This window comes from Grampus griseus (assembly GCF_964374135.1).
Source record: "Grampus griseus genome assembly, chromosome: 14".
Taxonomy (NCBI): Eukaryota; Metazoa; Chordata; class Mammalia; order Artiodactyla; family Delphinidae; genus Grampus; species Grampus griseus.
The window spans coordinates 85,328,939-85,353,349 of record NC_139008.1 but is presented as its reverse complement, the minus strand read 5'-3'; the positions used below and the strand labels follow the sequence as shown (position 1 = coordinate 85,353,349).

General features: G+C 54.2%; 1 protein-coding gene across 1 annotated transcript in view; it reads right to left on the bottom strand.

The window, feature by feature from the left end:
- The window catches only part of PHACTR3 (phosphatase and actin regulator 3), a gene marked incomplete at its 5' end in the record, with an annotated part of 236,614 nt that overhangs the window by 7,212 nt on the left and 204,991 nt on the right, over positions 1-24,411 (bottom strand). The window contains one exon of the mRNA XM_082671318.1: positions 2,268-2,323. Coding sequence (XP_082527444.1) covers positions 2,268-2,323 — 56 coding nt within the window. The remainder of the gene's footprint in view (positions 1-2,267; positions 2,324-24,411) is intronic.

The window sequence follows — 24,411 nt, the reverse complement described above, 5'->3', positions numbered from 1 at the left end:
AGTGGTTAGAGCGTGGACGACGAGCCAGGCCACCTGGGCGGGAACTTCAGCTCCATCCCTTTGCCAAGACTCAAGTTAAAAAGTTGTAGTACCTCCTGGGGTCTAAGCTTCCTCGCTAGGCAAAGGGGGACAGCCGTGCGAACCTCACAGCTGTGCTGTAACAATTCAATGGGGGAACACAAGCAAGCACTGCGTACGATCTAGCAGAGTGGGCCCAACGCGGGATGATCAGTTTTAATATCATAGCATATACAGGGGCCACCGTGTCTTACGCTGTTGTACCCACAGATGCACAGGCCCAGTTCCGAGCGTTCCTCTGACACGATCGCAGTTAGTCATGAGCTCCCCACTTGAAGGGGAGCAAATATAATGTGATGATACTCTGCGCGTTGATTAAAAGCCGAAAATGCAGTAAGTGCGAGCCGGTGTCAAGGGCCTCAGAGGATGACATCCTAGGCTGGACCAGCTACAGTCAGTCGATTCTCACCTCCATGGAACAAACAGCCACCTCAAACCAGCGGTGAAATTCTCAAGGACCGTTGCCCAGGGCATTCGAGAAGCTTCCGGCTAGGGATGGACCTGCCTGCTAGATGGCGAGGGAGGGACCACCAGGGCCACAGGGGTTAAGCCTGTTTTCCTGCCCCTGCTGTGCCCTGAAGGTGAGCGCCGTCAGCTCCCGGTGTCCACCTGCCATCTCTGCTCACCAAGCACCAGCTCTGATATTCAGGCTTCCACGTCTATGTGCAAAGACTGACACAATTAGAAGCACTTGCCGGTGGGAGGGCCTGGCCGTCCGCAAGACCAGAGAGGAGGTCACCACTGACGGGAGAAAACGGTTTCTGGGAGAAAAGCCTCTGCCGACTCTGGGCAACAGACCAGTCTGAGGACAGCACTGCCCGGGCCTTGAACTTGCCCCATTCAACTCTTGGATTACTACTTCAGGGGCACCTGTGACTTAGGAACTTTATAAGTAAGTGATTTAATTTTTTAAAATTCAAATATTTGGTAACAAAGAGCTTTACATCTCTAGCTGCCCACTTGATTAAGCACGTTAGCAACGAAAAGCTTTTCTTGAAATCCTCAGAGGTGGCCTAGTTCACGTAATATAGTAGTTTCCGTATCTTAAGTTTAAAAAATAAAACACAGAATTCTTTTTTTTTTGGCTGTGCCACGCGGCTTACAGGATCTTAGCTCCCCAACCAGGGATCGAACCCGAGCCCCCTGCAGTGGAAGTGCAGAGTCCTAACCACTGGACCGCCAGGGAAGCCCCTAAAACAAAGAATTCTTAATCGTAGGGTTTAAATATTTCCAAGTCTATAAAGGAGGGAGTCTTCCAGGCAGTTAATAAAGGTGCGGAGGCAAAGACAGGGGGAAGGAATCAACAGGACGCGGCACCTGGACCAGAGGTTCTGCTGTCTACTTTGTGACAGAAGGTCAGCCTCGGGACCATCTTAACTTTGTAAAAAGATGTTCATGGGATGAAAAACCAAACTCAGAGAATGTCTGCAGTGTTCATCCATAAAGAGGGGAGAAAATGAAAATGTTTTTAAAATCTAGGCCCTTAGAAGATACTTTTTGTAGAAAATGTCTCGCAAACTAAAGTCTGTTGACCAGACACACAAGAAGTATGTGAGAAACACTTTCGAAAGGGTTGTACCACCCAAATCATCAATGGCTTTAATGAGATGGGACAGTGTTCGCTACATCGTGGAGGCTATCCCTGGACATCGGTGTTCGGCACATGTTACAACCGCACACCTAACTGGGGAAACCCAAGGGGTGTGAAGCCAGGAGGGAGGGGCCTGGAATCGCGGGGTTCTAAGCCACAGGCAACGTGTCCCAAGGCTTCTCCGTTCCTTCGAGCTGCTTTATGCCCCCAGCTGTAACCACCAAGGGGCGAGTCCTTCCCTGGTAGGATTTATACATTGTCCACACCTGCCTGTGATGTCCCAGACTGCCAGGGACAGACACCTGCTTGAGACGCAGCCTGCAAAAGGACATGGATTTGTCTCCCTTCCATGTGCAGGGCCGACCACGGAGATAACCCTGGGGTAGGGACGTCTTTAACGGTGCTAGGAGAGCTCTTTTCCTTTTTAATTTTAAACAGGATGTGCCTGGGTGTTTCAACTTTCCCGGGGGCTTGCTTTCAGAGTCCCTCAGCACCTCAGACCTAATGGGAACCCAGGAGGGCTCAGGCCACAGAACCGGGTTCCCGCAGCAGCCTCAGCACACGTGAGGGGAGCCTCAGAGCATCACCCGCTACTCACGTTTCAAGATGTTTCTTCTCTCCAGTTCTTCCACGGCGGGTCTTTGGCTCAGCCGTCTGCGGAAAAACACTAGAATTACATTTTGCACCATGGTGGCTGCCGGCGGATTGCACCCAAGGTCTACGAGGGTCCCAGGCGGGTGGTGCACCCGCTGAAGATCGCCTCCCCAAAAGCGGGAGGAGGGGAGGGGGGGCTTCTCCGGCGGCTGCCTCTTGCGGGCAAATCGAGTTAGACCCCCGCGCGGGAGGGAGGCGGTCCTCTGTCACCGGGAGGCTGGGGCAGTCCGCGCTCCCCCTCCAGACGAGCAGCTCTTCATGTCCAGATCTACTGCCAGCCCGGCGGGCTGGACGGCTCCCCAGGCGGCGCGTCCGAGCTGCGCGGAGATCCACCTGGGAGATGGTCCCCTGCCCGCTGGCGGAGGGAGGGGCGGGCAGCCGCGTCTCCAGCTTCTGTGTCCCCAGCTCCCGGCGACCCGGACACTGGCACTCGCACTGGTCCTGCTCCTACCGCGGTCCAGCCTCACCCGCCACCCGCCACCAGGGTGGTGATGGAGGGAGCTCCTGCCTCTACGGGCAAGGAGCCGAGGCGCGTAGAGAGGAAGCGCATCCAATCCAGGCTGGGAATCTCCTGGGCTGAGCGCGCGGAGCCGGCCACGCCCACAGCTCCCCTCCCGCCACCAGCCCTACCCGCCCGGTTTGAGAGATAGGAAGACAAATGATCATTTCCTTTCAAATGGCCTCTCATTAAGGGAGTTGGAGGACACAGCCAAAACGAAAAGAATACATACATAAATAAAAGGCTTGTCAGAAGAGGGAGGCATAATTAGCCAAAATTAATGCCAAGCTCCAATTATTTTTGTAACTCCAATAATGCTGTCCTTGGGGCAGAGCCAGAAAGCTTCCCACTTCCGGATCCTGTAGCCACTGCACAGAGACAACAGGCTGAGCATCTGAACGCCCACAACGTGGGTCCACAATACTCTGCCCCAAAGGGGATGTCGCTTCCATAAACACTTGCCTCCCGTTTATAACCCCTGTCGCAGCACACAGCCCAGGGCGGCCCGGGGGCTCAGTCTGCTGATGGGTTCTTCTGGGGGCTTGTGTGTCTGCTGGCTGCTGGGTGGTTGCCTAACATCTTGTCTGGATGTCTGCTGAGACTTGAACCTGCCCCCCACAACTCCTGGCTGGCACCCAGGGGCCAGGGCCACGGCCCCCCAATCCCTCCCAAGCTCTTTGGGTGGGGCTCCCTCAGCCTGGTCAAAATCCCCCAAACGCCATCCATTCACTCACTCACTCACTGAGTGACTGGCAAGCACTGGCTCTGTGCCAGGCACTGCTCCAAGCCCCAGGACACAGTGGTCCCTGCCCTTGGAAAGCTCACAGTCTAAAGGCGGCGGCAGACAACAGTAAACAAACAAGACCACCCCAGGGAGTGGTCAATGCCATGGAGAAGACAACATGGGGGGCGGGGAGGATGTGATGGATGAGTGATGGGGTAGGGGGAACTCAGGGAAGATCCATTTCCACAGAGACCGCAGGAAGAGAAGGAGCCAGCCTTGGGAAGATCACATTTCTAGACGGTGTCTCCTAACTGCTCACGTGCTGGGCTTGGGGAGGGCCGGGAGGAGTGATCAAGGCAGACTTCCTGGAAGAGGAAACTTCTGGCAGAGTTGTGGAGAATCCACAAGGCGTGCAGAGCCTGGTGCTTAGTGGCTGCCAGCTGACCAGCCAGGACGCCCACAGGGACAGCTGAGGATGAGGCCACACATCTCCTCAAACCTGAAAAGTACCCCCAAACCTCCACTCACTTTGCCCCGACAGAGGCTTTTTCTTCCTGGAGCCCTGTTCTCTTCCAAAATGAGGACTAATAACAGACCTTCACAGAGGTGAGAAAATTGAATGAGAAAATGCACAAATGCACCTGTTACCATGCTTGCTCAGGACAATGGTTTCTCAAGAACTGTCTGGAGAAAACCCAGCCTGTGGGTTGTCAGCTGGTCATGGACTGAGTTCTCAGAAAGTGTGGACATCTCAGCACCAAAACCTCCGCCACTGGCCCGAGGCGCGAAGGCAGGTCTCCAGCTGGCTGTTATGCACCTCCTGGATGCTGCCAGGGTGAGGCCAAAGCGGGCCCACAGGGCACCTCCGAATGGTCCAGAAGGGGTAAGTCTGCTGGGTGGACGCAGCCCTGCAGGTACACAGCTGTGAGCAAAGTGCAGCCTACTGGGTTCTCACCAACTTGCCCCTCTACCCAGAGGGAGTCCAGGAGCCCACGGCTGCACGAGAGGGCCCAGGGCCCTGGGTAGCACCGCCAGCCCGATCCCCTCCCTGTGGGACCCCAATCACAGGGGGAAGGGTGGTGCTGCAGGTCGAGAGCCCCCATCTAGACTCGCCCCTACCTGTACCTGACACCCCACTTCATGAGACTGAGAACTTTTACCTTGAGTTAACCTGACCTTCCGTGTCAGATGTTCAGTGAGCCTATAGGACACGCCTGGCCCTGGGATGTGGTGGTGAGAAGCTAGACCCAGCCCTGCCCTCAGGAGCACAGGCTCGGGAGGGCAGACATTCAGCCCATCATCACACAAACAGGCATTTCTGCGTGGTGACTAGCGCTAGGAAGAAGAACCGACAGTACTATGAAAGCCTAGAGTAGGTGGGCCCACCTGGACAGAGGCACTGCCTGAGAAGGTGATGCTTGCCTTGAGATCTGAGATCAGAAGGATAAGTGGGGATCGCTAAGCCAGGAGGGGAGGGAAGAGCACAGCACGTGCAAAGATCCTGAGATCAGAAGGACTCTTGCAGTGCCATTTGGACTGAGTGGGGGGGTGTGTCCATGGGGCAGGACCCACCCAACCTGCAGTCCTTGGTGAGGTCTGGGTTTATTCCCAGAGCCCAGAAGGCACTGAAGGTGTGAAGCAGGCAGGGCAGGATGGAGCACGGGCGGGCCAGGATGGGATGCACCTTCGGAAGCACTTGTGGACTGCTTTCCAGAGGAGGACAGAGAAGAACCTGCCCCCGAGCTGTTCAGGGGGAGCCCCATCAGACGGGAAGCACAGGTGCCACAGGCCTGTGAGTGGCTGAGGGCCCACGAACTAGTCAAGACAAGGGGAGGTATTGGCTCTAGACTGAAAACACTGCAAATTCCAAATTAATACCCGTTGGACTAAGTACATATTAAACACAATATTCTGCCCGTTTGCTGCCTGAGACTCAGCACCACTCTCCACACGGGCTGGGACTTCCCAAAGCAGGAGTGGCGACAGCCCTAATATCAAGGGCAGACATGATTATGCCCACTTTACAGATGAGACCAGGTCTTATTCCCCACGTAGGCCCCAGGGCCTGGCACAGGCAAACACAAGTAGCCTGAACAAGGAGCAAATGAAGGGATGCTGGCTCCTCTCCCTCTCCGAGGCGTGTGCTTGGTGTGGTCCAGGAGGGATGCTGCCAGAGCACCCCTGCTTTGGCACCTCAGCCGCAAAGGGCTCTCCAGGACGTGCAGAGACAGCCCCAAGGCGGCAGGGCTTTGGGGGTGAAGGGGCGGGGCCTCAGGAGGGGCGGGGCCTCAGGAGGGGCGGGGCCTCAGGAGCGGTGGGGTAGGAGAGTTCAGCACCCTGAGGGATTCCCCGGCTCCACCCACGGGCCGCTCCCTCCTTATTCAGAAGCTGCCGCTGTGGGCGATGAGCAGGTGCCGCCTGGAACTGGGGAAGCCACAGTCTATTTCTGACTCTCCCCGCTGAGAAAGCAGGAATGTGGCAGCCAATTACAGCGCTGCGTGGGCGTGGGAGCGACACCAAGAAAAGAAACCAGGAGAGAGGGAACCTGCCCTACCCCCTGCCATTCCCCTCCCCACGCCTGTTCACACAAGAGAGGCGGGCATGCTGGGGGACCAGGAGTGCACTGGACAGGCCCTGGGGACTTGAGTAGGAGGTAAACGTACAGGTCACCTGGGACAGGACAGGGTGGGGGGCATGGCAGCTGCGGGTCTGCATGCAGTGTGGGTGTGAGGGCCCCCATAGGGGCTCCCCAGCCCTCCGGCATCTCCTCTGAACAGGTCTGCGGTGAAGGCCGAACTCTGCACCTGACCCTGTGCTGTGAATATGGGAAACAACCTGACAGCCGGTCAGTGAGCAGGTGACGCACGAACAGGGAGGAATGGGGGAGAACGGGTGGAGGGAGGGGAGCCACGAGGCCACTGACAGCCGGGTGACCAGGGTGCCCGGAGTGGGTTTCAGGAGAATAAGTGATGTGGTTATACCGTCCACATCCCTCAGGTTGCAAACTTAGATCCCCCAGACCAGCACCAGGGGCAGGACACAGGCAGAGTCTCAATTCAAGTCCCAGCTCTGCCCCTCTGCCGGTGAGGTGACAGGGGCTAGTGCCCCCCTACCTGAGCCTCCAATCCCCTGGCCCTCACCTGCAGGGGTGCCGAGGGGGTCGAGAATACTAAGACACGGAGGAGGCCGGCACGTGAGCAGGTGCGGGTATTATTACGACGACCAGCTTCTACACAGCTCCCCGGGTGTGGTGGGCCCAGGTCTTCTCCAGCTTCAGCCAACAGAGCTGCCATCTCCACCCTGCCGGCAACCTCCCTGACCCCTGGGGTGGGGGACAGCCTGGCCGCCTGACCCATCAGAGCACCACGGTCCAAATTCAGCAAGGAGCCGCACTTTCGGCTCACCCGATATTTTAAAAAATGTGAATATGAACCAAGTATTAATCGACCGGGAGTTTTCACTCTAAAAAATCAGTTTTGCAGCTTCCCTTGATGTTTGGGAGAGCTGGCTACTCCAGACCCACACCTCCCTGGCCCTCCCCACCCCTGGCAGCACAGCTGGAGCACAGCAGCTGACTCTCATCGCCCCCGCGGCTCCCCTCCCAGTGGCCTCGCTCCCCTGCGGGCCCTCCATCTGGGTCACCTGTGGGACCAGGGTCCTGAGGGGGCTGGGCCCTGGGAACCCCCTCCTCGTCCTCAGGACCCCCTTCTGCCTCCGAGACACATTGGGGGCGAGTGGTCCGTGTTCCCGGGAGCACCTGACATGGCCCAAGGATAGCAGGTCCAAACCTCAGCTCTGCGGCCCGCCGTGGACAAGTGGCCCCGGCTGAGCGCCCCACGGGAGTGTCCAGCTGCCGGCTTTCTTCCTTGGGGAGGATGAACGCACAGTCAGACCTCTTTCCAGGCACACCTGTCTCCCATCCGCCAGCTCAGGCGCAGGGCCGCCACGCACCCTCCGTGCACGGGCCGGTGGCGCCCTCTGGGCTCCCGCCTCCTCTCCCACAAGGGGCTGATGACAGTACCACCTGTCGGGGTGGCTATGGGGTAAGTGAAATGGCCCAGAAGCCCCAAGCCAGGTGCCTGACATGCAGCAGGCCCGCCTGTAGTCAGTGGCCGTGTCGGAATCGTCCCTCACACACCCTCGCGGGACCTCGCACCAGGCACGGCTCCAGGGGCTGCGGGTCATGCCCCCGCCGGCCAGGACTGCCCCCCGGCACTGCACGTGCCCCGAATCGCCACTGCCTCCCCACGGGGCTCAAGGAAACGCCTAAAGTCACCTCAGCGTCGGGCAAGAACCGAGACACAATCCCGCCAAACAAGGCCGAATGCCTTCCTGGGGAGAAGCCACAGCTACAGAACAGACAGCTCCCCGCCCACAGGGATGCCGGCTACTGTGGGAGCTCCTTCCTGGGGACACCAGTCCTCCTCCACTGCCAGCCTCGAGTCGCCACGGAACACCGGAGTCCCCGCCTGGGACGGGGTTCCCCAGAGGCGCAGGCCCCTGTGTTCCCACGGGTGCTGTCAGGGTGGGGGGACCACAGGGACACGTAGGCAGACCAGGGAGAGAGGGCCAGGGAGGGGAGCCTCTCCAGGAGATGACACGGAGACGAGGCCACACAGAGACCAGAGCCTGGCTGCAGGCTCTGAGGGGCGGAGCTGTCCACGCTGGGGAACAGCAGCGTCCCCCAAACCTTAGTCCCCTCTGTTCTTGCAGTTACCCTGCGAGGACGAATTATCAGCCTGTTAGGGGCTTGCCTGGCGAGGCGCTGGCCGCAGGTCCCCATCACGGCATCTTGTGACCCAGGCACTCCAGCCGGCCTAGCATCCGACCCCACCTCCTAGTACTTGCTTACGGTCCAGTGTCCCTGTTTCAGAGATTGGCACCTGCTGTGGTCCACGCACTCACGCCAGACCCCGAGCCAGCCTCTGCTCCCAGCCCCCAGGCATCTCCGAGTCTACAGGGTTCCAGCACCGACACCTCAGATGTCCAACCCCCTCACTCCATGCCTCCCACAGCCGCGGGCTGGCCTTTCTGAAACGTGACCCCCACTCTCACCATGACCTCAAACCCGGGGTCCCACCACACTCAGGACCAAGTCCAAGCCCCACGAGGCCAGCGAGTCTGCGGGGACCCTCCCCAGACCCTGCGCCCAGGGACTCCCACACTGAGCTGCTCACGTCTCCCTCGGCACAGGCATCCTTCTCCTAACTCAGGATCCCCAACCCCATTAGACTCTACACTCCGTCTATAACAAGTGTTCTGTCACGCCCCCTTTACCGCAACCCACCGACATGCGTAATTTTTAAAAGTCAGTGTGATGTCCGGCTGTAACACACAGGAGGAAGAAGGGAAGGCAAGTTTTAATCGAATACCATATACTCAATACATAAGCGCTCAGTGTGAGCACGTCACGTGATGTGGTGAAAGCACTTACGCAAAACCATCACCATGACAACAGCGGCAGCTACGAACGCAGAGACTGGGCTCTGTACTGGTCACACCCCCACAGTGACGGCGCCACGGAGGAGCCATTTCCCGAAATGAGCAATTCTCGGTAAAGTTCTGAATGAAACCAGGTGTGTCAATTTCCAAGACACCTGTGTTCAGGGAAACTGTGACGAGACTGCCAGATCTCCCTGTGTGTGTCCACTGCACACCCAGGTTGCAGGCTCAGGTCATTGTAACAGCTTTGGACCCTCCGAGCATCCGAGGGACACTGAAGGTCAAGTGCGGTGGGCGTGAGTCTTCCTTGCTCAGGAAGTGCCCTCGCCTGTGGGACGCCCGACCCCCTGGCCTGGCCCATCACAGTGACAGCCCACAGAACCTCCCCAGGTTTGCCAGGGGCCACAGAGCAGCTGACCTAAACCCTGTGCTCTCAGGCAGACATCTCACCTCCTCCAGGAAGACCTCCGGCTGGACAGGGGGGGCCCATCCTTCACCTCCAACCCCGGGCCTCAGAGTGTGCTCTTCAGGCGAGCTCTGATGATGACATTTTGGTATCTACCAAGATTACAAATGCAGGTATTTATCCTTTGACCAACAGTTCAGGTCTAAGCAGATGTTTTCTGGGGAGTTCATAAGGACACGGTGCCTGATGGTAGAGTTCAGGGCAGAGCTCTGGCGTCCGTTTAGAGCCTGGCTGGAGACACTGTGGTCCGCTAGCAACAGAGCTCCAGGCAGGGGTGGGAAAGCACGGGCGCTTCTCGATGGGTCCTCCCTGGAAGCCCACCTGGCTGGACTCCGGAGCATGAAAATAAAACTGGGCTCCGAACCCAGCCTTGGTGTGAATTCTAACTTCTCCACAAATCAGCTCTGGGATCCCCCATCTGCACACGAACTTCTTGCTGCCTTTGGCCCTGGGGCCGTCAGTTGGTGGAGTCCACCTGGTAAGGCCCCGTCCCCAGTTCTGCAGTCCATCACTCACCTAGGTGCCATGGTGGAGGTGTTTTGTAGATGTGATTTAACATCCATAATCAGTTGACTTGAACTAAGGGAGCCTGTCCTAGATGGTCTGGTGGGCCTGGTCCAATCAGTGGAAGGGCATTAGGAGCAGGGCTGAGGCTCCCTGGTAAAGAGGAAATTCTGCCTGTAGACAGCAGCCTCGGTCCACGCCTGGGAGTTCCGGCCCTTCCCGACGGCCTGCCCCACAGATGCCGTCAGCAATGTCCTGCCATAAACCGCTTAATATACACCTCCCACTGGAGCTGGGCCTCTGGGTCTCACAGACACAGCCTCCATTCTCCATAAACGAGGATGACAGTACTATGGGAGAAGCTCTCTCGAGTTACCTCCACTTATCTGAACCCGGGTTAACTGACACTCCCAGTCCTTCTGGAAAGGCAGACCCCACTGAGCACACGTGGCACGCAGCCCCGGCCCCGTGCAGTCCGTTCCCACAGAGAGCTGGTGCACCTGTCAGGAACTGGTCTCCTTGTTCCCTAACCTATGCGAACCAGGTGAACTCGTTTCTGTAATTAGGTGATTTAATCAGACTTTATGCACGTTGATTAAATGATTCAATATGGATGGAAAAAGAAAATGTTATTTCTATGAGAACCGACTTGGCTGCTCTGAAGTCAGTAAAGGCAGGATGTTGAAACACAGCTGTCGCGGGCAAGTGTGGGAGACGAACGAGTGAACGATGGGGTTTCCCATCTCTGGGAGGACTCTGCTTCCAGGCGTCTTGAATTCTCACTCCTCTGCAGAGAAGTCGGCGCTAGGAACAGTAGAAGATGCATCCAACGTTTGTCTCACACAATAAAGAACACTAATTGTAGATCCTTCTGCAGTGTGAAGTCTTTGATGCCGCCCGAATAAATGCACCTCTGAATGACTTACATTAAAATAAAGTGCTTCGAGCACGACAAGTCATGCTTATCATTTCTTCTTCTAGCCAGCTTTGGGATTAATCACCCGTGTTGAGCGTGGAGTCGGGGGCTCTGCCCTCTCCCTCCCGGGCCTGTGATCTCCCGAGGATGGCTCAGCCCCGTGCAGGGAGGGTTGTCCACTCAGTACAGAGGAGGCTAGTTACCATCATGGTTATTACTGCTCGTGTAAAACCCGCCTCTGAGTGTTTCCAAACAGCCCACGGACAGCGGCAGCCTCTGGGCAGAGATGGAGTAGGAGTGAGATGTGCTATTTTTTTACCACGGATGTCGGTCCCTTATTCAGATTTGGAAAATTAAAGTAATACATGATGCTCCCCACCGCCTGCCCGGGGCATTAGGACCACTTCGGTCCCTGGTCCACAAGTGTTTATGGGGCGCCTGTCGGTACCAGGCCCTGCCCCTCCCCTCCCTCCTCCCCTTCCTGGGGAAGCTCTCCCGGGTCTTGGAGGGCTCCCAGCTCGTCCTTCACCAAGAGGCTTATTCATCCGCTGGGCCGCATCTCCTGGTTCCTAGCTCCCCTCCCCATCAAGTCTGGGAGCCGAAGGCAGGTTAGTACGGTGCCTGAGGCCCAGGGCAGGGGCTCAGCAAGGCTGCAGCAAACAAGCAAATACTGGGTGAGAAAATACCAAGGCCAAGAGAAGAGCAACTCCACTCGATTTTTTTTTTTTTTTTTGCAGTACGCGGGCCTCTCACTGTTGTGGCCTCTCCCGTTGCAGAGCACAGGCTACGGACGCGCAGGCTCAGCGGCCATGGCTCACGGGCCCAGCCGCTCTGCGACATGTGGGATCTTCCCAGACCGGGGCAGGAACCCACGTCCCCTGCATCGGCAGGCGGACTCTCAACCACTGCGCCACCAGGGAAGCCCTCCACTCGATTTTAAAAAAAGGAAAGAGCACCACCCGACACACCAGGGAGCTTCTACAGGACATGGAGCTTCAGCAGCACCACTAAGAAGCACCGGCCTCACCAGCCCGGAGAGGGGAAGTTAGGACCTGCCTGGTAGGGCGGGATGCAGGACCCTGACAGCGCCCTGTGCAGTGCGCACGCTACTTCCTGTGTTCCACAGGCATCTCACCCTCTCTCCCTTGACCTCCCTCCCCGCCCTGTGTCCGGAAGGCAGCCCCTGCATCCCTCTGTTCTCTCCTCCATCCCCAGGGCCCTGTGCTGAGGGGGGCACATAGAGGTTGCCCAGGAAGTGTCTGCCCTTGAACTGCAATGTCATGGGGGGTATCGCTGAGGAAGGGACAGTGGTATCTGTCCACGTCACCCCAGGGGCCCCTCGGAGTCCCCCGCCCCCTCAGCTTCCCGCCACTTGCCGAAATCCCTGGGCCCATCTCTAGATGGTAGGGAACACGAGGCGTTTACAAATTGCCCAGAGCCTATAGGGGCTTCCACACAGACTCCTTGGACCGGACTGCTTTAGAAATCGCTGTTACCCCACAGACACAAGGTTTTCCATCCACTTGTCCATCTGTTTGCTCCTTCCTTCCGTCCTTCAGTCCATCTCAACAAAATTAATCTGAACACCCACTGTAGCAGAGACCGCTAGCTTCCTACCCAACCTCCATCCTCCCTTCTTACACAGCACCAGAAAGCTGATTCTATTCAGGGAAGCTTCTTTTCCAGCTAAGCATGGCCACGTGAAGAGGTTCTACCAAGGAGCTGGAGGGAAAGGTGTGCCAAAAAGCCTCTAGAAAGAGTCTTTTTGAAGAGCTGACTCAGCTGGGATCTATGTACCTTTGGAACTTAAATGTGATGTCTGGTGCTCCTGCAGCCGTCTTGGACCACAGAGGGTAAGTGCCAGTGTGAGGATAACTGAGCAGGAAGATATTGATAGAAGGAAGCCTGGACCCTCAGTGACTGAGCAACAACCATGCCAGGCCTGACTGTCTGCAACCATTCCACGAGGCAGGGTGCCTCCAGGCCCAGTGTCCAGAACCAGCCTGACTGGGTCAAATCTCAGCTCCATGACATACTAGCTGTGTGACTCAGAACATCTTACCTAACCTCTCTGAACCACCATTTCCTTAGCTATGAAAGACAGCTAATAATAGCATTTACCTCTTAGGCTTCGGTGAATGCAGGCAAGGCCCAGTCCCTGGCACACAACACACATTTAATAAATGTTAGCGAGCTACCATTGCACTATTATTCCTATGACTACAGCTCACGCAGGATAAGCCCTGACTCTGGGTAAAGCAGGCAGGTGTCACGCCCATTTCACAGGCTCGGACAGGTGGAGAGTGAGTAGCCGGGGCCCCCTTGGCCCGCGCCCCCCAGCCAGTGAGCTCTAAACCGCCAGTCCACCTGCCCCCCTGGGTATGGGAGTCGTGTTGTTACTGATCCTGAAGGGGGGCTGAGATGGTTCCGCATTTTCTTATAAAACACGCTGTACTTTCCTCGGCAGACTCCCCAGCAACCAAGGAAAACAAGAGCAGCTGTGACCCCACGGGAAGACTCAGGGGCCATGAGCTGACAGCACCGGGGGGCTGCGCCCCACCTGACCCCACGGGAGGACTCGGGGGCCATGAGCTGACAGCACCGGGGGGCTGCGCCCCACCTGACCCCACGGGAGGACTCAGGGGCCATGAGCTGACAGGACCAGGGGGCTGCACCCCACCTGACCCCACGGGAGGACTCAGGGGCCATGAGCTGACAGCACCGGGGGGCTGCGCCCCACCTGCAAGGGCCACCCAGCCCCAGGTGCTGGCTCTTCTTCCTTCAACGTCACGCATTCTAACAAAGACCGAGATTCATATGTGTGTCCTCCGAGGTGTAGATTTTGTCAAACGTTTCCCGACTGGGGAGTGCCGTTTTTCTATTGCTTAGCTACTTCCATCTAAAAGCAGAACACGCGCGACCTTACGGCCACCGCTCAGCCTGGACGGTCCCGGCCTCAGCCTCCCAGGACCATCGCACCCCTCCCTCCAGGGCAGGGGTCTCGTCTTGCCCTCCCCACAACATCCCACAGGGCCTGCTCCCAGGCCTGCCCCGCGACTTCCTTTTGTATTTTGCAACAAATCCTTGAAAGTGCCTCGTTAATCCCAGGCTTCCTCTTCACCTTGGAGGCTAGGTACTAGTCACGGCAGGCCCCTCCCACAGCAGCGGAGCAGCGAGGCGGTACCAGGCCAAGGGCCTGGGAGGGTTTATCTGGATAGAACAGACCTGACCTTCGTGTCCCCTGAGGTTTCTAAACAGAGGAAGACTGAAAGCCCCAGGAACATGCCCGAGATTCCCTGGAGGGCTGGGGAAGTGAGTCAAGAAAGTCTGCTTCACCAAAACAGGAAGAAAAGCAGAGAAACTGCTGAACACAAAGAGTCTTTGCTCCTGGGATCTCAAAACCCTCTTCAGAGGGTTGCAGAGACCCGGGCCCTGCACATCCCAGCCGAGGGGTGGCTGCTACCTCGAGATCAGCATCCCAGCCAGCCACTGCACCGGGTCGGTCCTGAGCTGGACCTGCAGGAACTGAGAGGTCCTGGCCCCGCCCACCCTTGACCTTCCACCACTTTCAAGGCTCCCTTTCTCTCCAGGCAGGAGTCAGCCCAAAGTTCCCGACCCGGCTTCAGACGTGGGCTTCATTCTCCTGGAAGTGGGGTCCCCGGACCTCAAGGAGGTCGAGAGCCACTGTTTCCTAAGTGCTTCCTACGTAACAAAGACAGACAATGAAGATGTTGAGGATGACGATAAAGGTGTGGATGAAGGTGTTGCTAAGATGATGGTAAAGAAGATGAAGAAGCTAAAGACAAAAGTGATGCAGACGGTACCTGATGTAGATGCAGAAGAAAAAGATGGAAAGACATTGATGGAAATGACGGTGGTGATGACGAAGATGAACAAGGTGATGAAGGTGGTGATGGGGATAAAGACAGCAACAGTGATGAAGACGCTGAGGGAGAGGATAAAGCTGGTAGAGACACAGATGACGAACAGGACGTGACACTAATTGTGGTAACGGGTCTTCATACATACCTCCCTCAACCCTTGCGACAATAACTGAAAAAGTATTAAGTGTCCACATGGCCCAGGTACTGTTCTAGGGATTGGAGGTATGGCTAAGGGGTGAGGGCTCCTTTGGTGGGTGATGAAAATGTCCTAAAGTTGACTGTGGTGATGGACACACAACTCCACGGATATACTAGAAGCCCTAGACTGTGCACTTTGAAAGGGTGCATTGTATCGTATGGAAATTGTGTCTCACACTATTAAAATTCCCTATCCCCATATTTCTTTGTTTTATTCCCTGGTGCTTCCTCCCTGCCACACAGAAGTCCAGGCTTTTTATGTGTCCTGTCTCTTTGCATCCTTTCCGCAGCTCTAGGACATGGGCTCTGTTTTAATTATCCCCATTTTACACAAGAGGACAGTGAGGCAGGCGCCAGGGAGGCCTCCTGCCTGCAGTCACACAGCTGGAAGACAGCAGAGCGGGGACAGGAACCAAGACGTCCTGCCCAGAGTCCAGGCTTTCACCACCACACAGAGATGCTTCCTCCCATCACGATTAGAGCCATGGGGGCGATGTGTACACAAGCTCTCCCAGAGCAGCCCCCTCCCCTGCCAGTTGGAAAGAAAAGATCTGCCGGAGCTGCACAGGACGTTGGTGGTCACAGCCTCTGGTCTTAATGCTTCTCCTGCTGACCTTCAATTCAGATTCTGACCCACTGTTTTCCCTACATTAATTCAATAGTCAAAATCCCCCATTCTCAGTGCAAACGAGAACGAGCTTCTCATACAACAAGTGACATCACATCACGGGTGGCAAACGGGTGACCCCCTCAGGCCAAATACAGCCCACAAATGTATTTTATGGGGTCTATACTGGGGTCTATACTTTCTTTTTTAAAATATGTGAGTCGGCCCCCAACATTTAAATAAAGGAAATTTTACATTGGAATAAATATTTCCAGTTTCTCTTGGAAAACTCTGCCCACACTGATCTGGCATTCCCAGGCTGACGCCCACAGTTGCTGAGGGGCAGGTGCCCCCTGCAGCAAGGACACACATCTCCCAACCTGCCACAGCGCTGCCCCTGGCCCGTCACTCACAGAGGGCGCCTTTGGGCTTGTGACTCCCGTTCTGTGAAATGAGCCAGGAGGACAGTCTGACCTCCCCACTCCAGAGTCACCCCCATCCCAGGACAGTGTCTCTTCTCTCCCCCTGAAAGTGCTCAGGAAGCTTTGGGATCAACTTTGTTGTCCACCAACCTTCCAGGGATGGTGAAGGGGGAGGTGGGGGCATCCCTCCCCAGGGGCCTGAGGACCTGCAGCCTAATCACCTGCTTTGCAGGTTCGGAGTTCACTGTACAGTGGAGGGCACATTAGGCCTAAACCTCATCCTTCCCACCACAGTTGTACTTCCTCCTGCTGGAGAGGCGCAGCTATTAGTTTTCTGCTCAAGAATTCTCTTGGGCTTAATGAATTGCTAGTCTCCTCATTACGCATCTACCTTCTTTCCTCTATTGCCTGCAAATCCCTTTGGAAGTTGTCCCACCAGCCGTTTCAGAGACCGAGCTGACGAACGGCCTTTCGTGTACCAGGACGCCAAGTTCAACCCTCTGAGGTTTCCCGCCGTGCAGCCGAGCTGGGAGAACATCTTGTGCTCTCGTGGACGGCGGCTCGTTAATGAGCAGCGGCCTTCGCCCGGAGGCCTCTCCTGAGTCCATCCTGCTGGGCCCCCAGGCTGCAGCCCCAGGTCGGCTATGAGATTCCCCCTCCCAGAGCTGGGAGCCCTGGCCCGGCCCCTCCCCAGCAATGTGAGGAAGGACTCAGTCGCCCCTCGTCCTGTTTCATCCAAACAGAAGCACCTTGCCCCTGATGTGCCAACCGAAATCCCCAAATTACTCAGCCACGCCCCATGGCTCAAGTCCTGCAGGCTTCCAGAATGAAGAAAAGTGGGTTTCAAGTCCCCCCATTGCCCTTGGATTGCATTTAATGCCACTCTGTTTCCACAGATGGACGGGGCTTATTCAACCTGACACACAGAAAGCCCTTCTGTCCCCAGGGGCCAACGGCTGGCCACCTGCTCTCCCTGTCACCCTGATGTGAGGTCGGAGGGAACACACGGTGGTAGGAAACGCACCCATGATCAAAGGAACCACACAACCCCGGAAATCTCCTTACTGGTCCTTCAGTGACTTTGACCTTCAGCTCGTGCTGCTCGTAACCTGCAACCTGGTTAGTTCAAAACCGCCAGAGGAGGCTCCCCAAGGCAGTCCGCGCCCCTGCTCGTGGATCGAACCCCTGCTAACAGTGCCAGAGACACGGCCAGCTCTGTGCCCAAACGTGGGCACGAGCCTTCCTCAAGCACCTCCCTTCCTTCTTCCTGCATCCCCCACCCCGGCGCAAAGCATCAGCCCCTCCCCATCCCAGCACCTCCTCAAGCCCTTACCGGGGTCCTGCCCCTCATCCGCCTCCGCCCACCCACGCCCCGCGGCTCCACCGTCACGTGATGACGTCCAGCTTGGCTCTTGCAAGACAAGCGTCACATGCCCCCGTCAGGCCCCCCAGCCTGACACCCCCCACACGTGTAGGCAGAGGGGCCCTCAGACGTGCCGTCGCCCTGCCATGCCGCTGCTCATGAGCCCTCAGGGGACGCTCACTGCTTCTCAGGAAAGGCCAGGTGCCCCTGTTCACCGTTGACACCAATTTACGGAGCGGCTGCTCAGTGTGACAGGGGGCACCCCAGGCGAACAGCAGAGGCAGGATCGCAGTGTTCTAGCGGGGAGACAGACCCCAAAGAGGCAAAGAAAGGAATAAAGGGGAATTTCAGACAGCAGTTAAGTGCGGTGAAGAAAACGGGATGATGGGATGGAGAATGAGGGACATCAAGGGAGGTCCCTCCGGGAGGGACCAGAGGCAGCCGCGTGCGGACCAGGAGCTAGAAGGGTGCCCACCACCTGGCCCTGTAGCCCTGCAGCCTCCCCTCTGCCCCCGCTCGCCCCAGCCCTTCACAGCCACACCACGTTCTCCAGAGGGCGATGCGGGTTCAGGCCGCGGGACCTCCTTGCGGCTGCTCTCTGCCCGGGACATCCTTGCGCTCCGGCTGCCACGTGCGCTGACACGTATCGAGCCATCAAGACCGCGCGCCACGTCACCCCCTCTCTGATGCCTGCACCCCAACTCTTCCTCCCTCCTGCCAGATTCATCGCTCCCTCCTAGACCCTCCACTTCCACGGCTGGTTCACACGTCTATTTTGCACGTATTTTATTAGACATGATGCACCTCTGAGCCTATCTTTCCACCTCTGCTCCCCAGCACCCGGCCCCTGCGCTCTGCAGGGACCCGAGGTTTGTGACGGGGCTTTTGCGTCCCAGGAGACATGCAAGGGTGTGAGATGCGATGCTGCAAGAGAAAGCAGGCCTGCTCTTCCGCGGTCTTGACCTCCCCCGTAAGTCATTTACAACACCCTCTTACGTCACGGCCACCGTGCATAACCCGAGGGGTAGGAGGCAAAACCTGCGAGGAACTTCAGGTTCGGCAGTAACGGCTGTTATTATACAAGTCGGGGGTGGCCGCACCAGGCCCTGACCCAGGACTGTCACGTCCTGCATCCGAGGTGAGGCTGCAGCGTGGGCATCGGAGGGTCTACTAGGGACCGAAGCCGAGGCCCGTGTACAGGAGCCCACACCGCATGGAACACAGAGGGAAGGTTCTAGGGCTGCCGACGCTGACGCAGGCGAAGGACCAGCGGAGGATGAGGATGTTACTCACGCGTTAGTTCCGATGAACCAGGAAGTGGATTGAGCCGTAGTGCGTCACGTGCTCTCTGTGCTTTTGTGGAAGATGAGATGCTCCCGGGGCGGGGCGCGGGTAGAGCGAGGGCTCTGGAACCCACAGTCTGGCTGCTCCACCACAGACACTGGGACCCAGCAGGGAGGACCGCTCCTACCCAGCACTGCGGTCCGGCTAGAGACACAAGCAGCTCGGTGCCCAGCCTGCGGTCAGGGCCAATCTGTCCCATTCCCTGCTGGTCATGTTGTCATGAAACCTGGGTCAGAAGCTGGCTCTCCCCCCTCCACTTGCCTGAAATTTACCAAAGGACACTTCAGTGGAAGTGAGTGCTCATCTGCACAGATTTCGGTACAAGTTCACAGCAGAACGAAGGCCCCTGAGACCAAGCCCACCCCCAGCCGGCCCCTTCGAAGCCTGAACGACAGCTTCTGCAGGAACACTGTCCCCACGTCGCAGCGTGTAACGCCCTCAGGACCCGAAACAGACCTGCCCCACCTGCAGCACATCTGCAGGATGGAGATTCTCGGCTGTCACACTGTGTCCTGACCCTCTGTCCCCAGAGACACTAAGGGGGGGCCCCCGCAGACACAAAGTCCCCTGGGACTAAAACTAACCATCACAGCACGCTTCTTCTCCTTCTAAATCCCTGAATATAAACTCCCAGAAGCAGAGTGCTCGGTTAAAATGTGCAAATTGTCATCCTGGCTCTTCACCTGCCCAGTTATTTTCAAGTCACATGGCTGCCAGCAGTGGGATGGCAATGGAAACCACCAACTCACTAGGGTGGGATATTCTTATACCATGATCAGTATTTACATTAGTAAAATATAACTTAAAATATTTAAAAATAATATTTTAAGTTTTATTGTCATTTTAGTTGAGGATGAAAGGTTCTTTGTTACTATGAATTTTTTAATGTCTGTAGTTACTAGTGAAACTGAATTATTTTCATGTATTTGATAAGAAATTTTGCTCCCTCCCTCCTGAACCACAAATTCCAGGCTGTTACCCACTGATCTGCTGGGTTCTGCTGACAACTGGTTTTCTTTCTTGAATGATGACATCATCTAATTCAATGCATTTTCCTCCTCCTCTTTTAACATTTCTGGAAATGTTGCTCATGTAAATAATCCATAAAAAGAAAAAAAAAACACTGATGTGTGAAAATAAGCATTACATGTAGTTTTATTTTAAAAGTAAAGATTTTGAGGCAAACTAAAAGTCTTGATTGTGGGAGGGAAAAGCAAAGCTGGTAGGTCTGTCCCCTCCTTAACACACCAGACCACTATTAAAAATGAACATTTGAATCCTATGAAAAAGAATGGAAAACCCTTCTGACATGATGTTAGATGGCAAAATCTTACGCATGCTAACAGGGCCTCCATAAAAAATATGTATTTTTTACTTACACTTTTATAGTTAAAATTGAGAAATGGGTTTGAAATCATGTATAGAAAACTATACCCCCTAGAGATAAAATTAAGAGTTGAGCAAATTAAAGCAATCCTGAGGAAAAAAGGACAAAGCAGGAGGCACAAGCCTCCCAGACTGCAGACTATACTACAAAGCTACGGTAATCAAACAGAGTGCTACTGGCACAAAAAACAAACATATGGATGAATGGAAAAGAATAGAGAGCCCAGAAATAAACCCACACGCCTACGGTCAATTAATCTATAACAAAGGAGGCAAGGATATACAATGGAGAAAAGACAGTCTTTTCAGTAAGTGGTGCTGGAAAACTGGGCAGCCACATGTAAATCAATGAGATTAGAACATTCCCTCATACCACATACAAAAATAAACTCAAAATGGTTTAAAGACCTAAATGTAAGATCTGAAACCATAAAACTCCTAGGAGAGAACACAGGCAGCACACTCTTTGACATAAATTGTAGCATTATTTTCTTGGATCAATCTCCTAAGGCAAAAGAAATAAATGCAAAAATAAACAGAGGGGACCTAATTAAACTTAACAGCGTTTGCACAGCAAAGGAAACCATCAATAATACAAAAAGACAACCTACCGAATGGGAGAAAATATTTGCAAATGATGTGACTGACAAGAGGTTAATACCCAAAATCTACAAACAGCTCGTACAATTCAATATCAAAAAACCAAACACTCCAATCGAAAAAATGGGCAGAAGACCTAACTAGACATTTCTCCAAAGAAGACATACAGATGGCCAACAGGCACGTGAAAAGATGCTCAACATCACTAATAATTAGAGAAATGAAAATCAAAACTACAGTGAGGTATCACCTCACACCAGTCAGAATAGCCATCATCAAAGTCTATACATAACAAATGCTGGAGAGGGTGTGGAGAAAAGGGAACCCTCCTACACTGTTGGTGGGAATGTAAATTGGTACAGCCACTATGAAGAACAGTGTGGAGGTTCCTTAAAAAATTAAAAATAGAACTATCACATGACCAGCAATTCCACTCCTGGGTATAAATCCAAAAGAAATGAAAACACTACTCTGAAAAGATACATGCACCCCAATGTTCATAGCAGCACTATTTACAACAGCCAAGACATGGAAACCACCTGAGTGTCCATCAACAGACAACTGGCTTAAGGTATATGTACATACACACACACAGAATATTAAGCAGCCATAAAAAAGAATGAAAAACTACCATCTGCAGCAACATGGATGGACCTAGAGAATATTATCCTTAGTGAAATAAGTCAGAGAAAGACAAGTACTATATGATGTCATGTATATATGAATCTAAAAAATAATGCAAATGAATATGTATACAAAACAGAAACAGACTCACAAACATAGAAAACAAACTTATGGTTACCAAAGGGGAGAGGAAAGGGGGGAGGGACAAATTCGGGGTAGGAGATTAACAGATACAAATTACTATACATAAAATAGATAAGCAGCAAAGATATACTGTATAGTACAGGGAATTATACCCATTATCTTGTAATAACCTATAATGGAGTATAATCTCAAAAATGCACAATCACTAAGTTGTACACCTGAAACTAATGCAATATTGTAAATCATCTATACTTCAATTTAAAAAAAAGGAAACTACTGAAGCACTTTGGAGAACTACAGCAGACAGAAAGAGAGGTGACAAGAGCAAACTCAAACTGAAATAGAGATGCTCACCAATAATCGTGTCTCGCTCACAATCACTCCCTCCACGACCTCAGCCTCCAGGTGGGCATCAGTTTCACATGAATGCTTTAGAAAAATTTCAAGTCCTACATGTTTGGAGTTACTGGCAAATAGGCAAAACCTCCAATGTTGAATCATCAAATGGCAAGAGTCTGTTGTAATGCCTATATCTTAGTTTTCTTGTAACCATGAAAAAATGTAACATAGGTGAAAGAGTTGGAACACAGTATGGTCAATAAATGTGAGACTCCTTCCTTCCAAAAAAAAAAAAAAGAGTTGAGGAAATTAAGACAAAGGCCATACAACATAAGATCAAACACAGACACACAACCCAAACGATACAACACACTTGTGACAGGTATCTGCATACTTGGCTCTGAGCTTCCTGGTGGCCAAGGCAAAAAGGGAAACACAATCAACTATAAAATGTGCATTCTCCTTAAGATACTAACAGACAGCTGTTACACAGAAGTACAGCTTATTTTGATCCTGAGGCCTCCAAGAACGGTCTTCCAAGGGTGGCAAGGAAGGGGACACAGTGCAGCCTAAGGCAACAGTGACACTTAGGAGAAGGGCTCTGTTAAAATACAGATTCCTGTTCAAGAGACTTGGGGTGGGGCCTGGGAATCTGTGCTTTCACAAAGCTCCCTGGTGATTTGGATGGACGCTCTGATGTTGGAACTGGCGTGGATCGGGTGACCAATTACCCCCGCACCCCATATTTCCCGCTGTGTGAGCACAGGCAAGTGACTGCACTGTTCTGAGCCAGTTATCCTCATCTGAAAAATAGGACCATTAATAGCACCTACCCCAGAGAGCTCTCGCAAGGCTCCAAGGAGGTAATACGCATGAAACGCTTAGCAGGAAGCTGGTACACAGAAGACACTGAATACATGTTAGCAACGACCATCATTAATAACCACACTTTTCTGTCCCTCCTTAGATGGTGCTTATGGGGCAGGATTCAAGTCACCCAGGAGGAGCTGGGCTCCCACCCAGCACTGCAGGTCGGGAAGAGGAAAAGTAGCAAATATTTATCAACATCTGTTATTATGCAATCCCCCACCCGCTGCAATGACGCCTCAACACTTCCCAAAGGAGCAGCTTCCTTTGCAGCAATTAAAATTAAGCCATTTTTTTTCCTGCTAAGGCCAGAAAAAGTAAGGTTTCTGTATTTTCTAAACCCTGTGTCCACAGAACTGAGACCCTGCACTGCGCCCCAGCATTCCTGACACCTTCAGCGGAAAGAAAGTCCCACGGCTAATGCTAGGTTCATGGTGCTGATTATAAGAGGGCCAATCTCCACCCCCATCCTTAAACGCATCAAACCTCCTCCTTAAAATTCCGCAGATTTCAAGGCAAGCACGGGGCAAGGGAGCAGCAGCACAGAACACTCCTTCCTGGGAATCTGTTTCCCGGAGGCCTGAGTGGCGGCAGCCTGTTCTGGATGTGGGAGAACAAAACGTACAAAGGGACCGGCTGGAGGGTCATTTAATGCACGTGCATTGAACGCCTGTGTTAACGTGCTACTGGAGGGCGCTACTGAGCATTAATCAGCTTCTCACATGCGGTCCCACAGCAGAGGACGCCCCAAGGGAGACTTAACAGAAGGTTTGTGCATCGCTCTGGAGGTGCCGGCCGGGCAAAACACACCACAGTCACGGACGAGAACAACAATGTACTGACATTAACAACTACGCTAACACGACCTTGGCCCTCCAGGCGCTGCTCTACAGCAGCTCACTACCCTGGCCTGGCCTGGCCTGCTGCGTAGCCTCTGCCCCTGCCCAGGTGACAACTAGCCCGAGTGCGTCCAGCCAGGACCAAACAGCAGCAGCTCCACCCCCCAGAGCGCCTCCTGCAGGGATGCACTTTCACCTGTCTGTCCAGGGACTAACCTGGAACTTTCCAAAGGGGCCCCAGGAGGAAGGTGCTGCCACAGTGTTGAATTTACAAACCAGGGGGAGATTCAGAGAAGGCCATGCTGGCCCAAACCCACACCGCTGTGACGGAAAGCCTGGGATTTGAACCTACTTGTCTACGTTTCCCCAGGGCCTGTGGTCGGCCGAGAGTCTCTGTTCGCTAACTGCACTGTTCCGGGGGTGGGAGAATATTTGCATCCCCTCCGGTTCCCGCCAACACAGGCATGGAGTGTTTTGCACAGAAGCCCAGGGCACTGGCTGGAGGCCTGAATGTCCCCTGATGGAAGCCACACCAGTATGAGAAAACGCAAAGCAGAGACTTAGATGAGCCAGGCCCCCAGAGCTCTGCTTCCCCCGCCACCCAGGCCTGGGGGTTCTGAGGGACCACCCATCGCCTGACTCCTAGCCCACCCTCCTCTGAGCTGTGTGACCCTGGGCAAGTTCCTTAACCTCTCTCATCAAGCCTTAGTTTTCTCATCTGTAAAATGGAGATGATGATAACACCTCCTCTATCGGTTCCTGTAAAGATTAAATGAAATGAGGGAAAGGAAGCAAAACATACTGTACGGGGTCCGCACTTAAAAGGGAAAGTTGTCACTTGATCACTCTGTAGTATATACAGATGTCGAATTACAATGCTGGACACCTGAAGCTTATATAATAATAATAAAAGAGAAAGC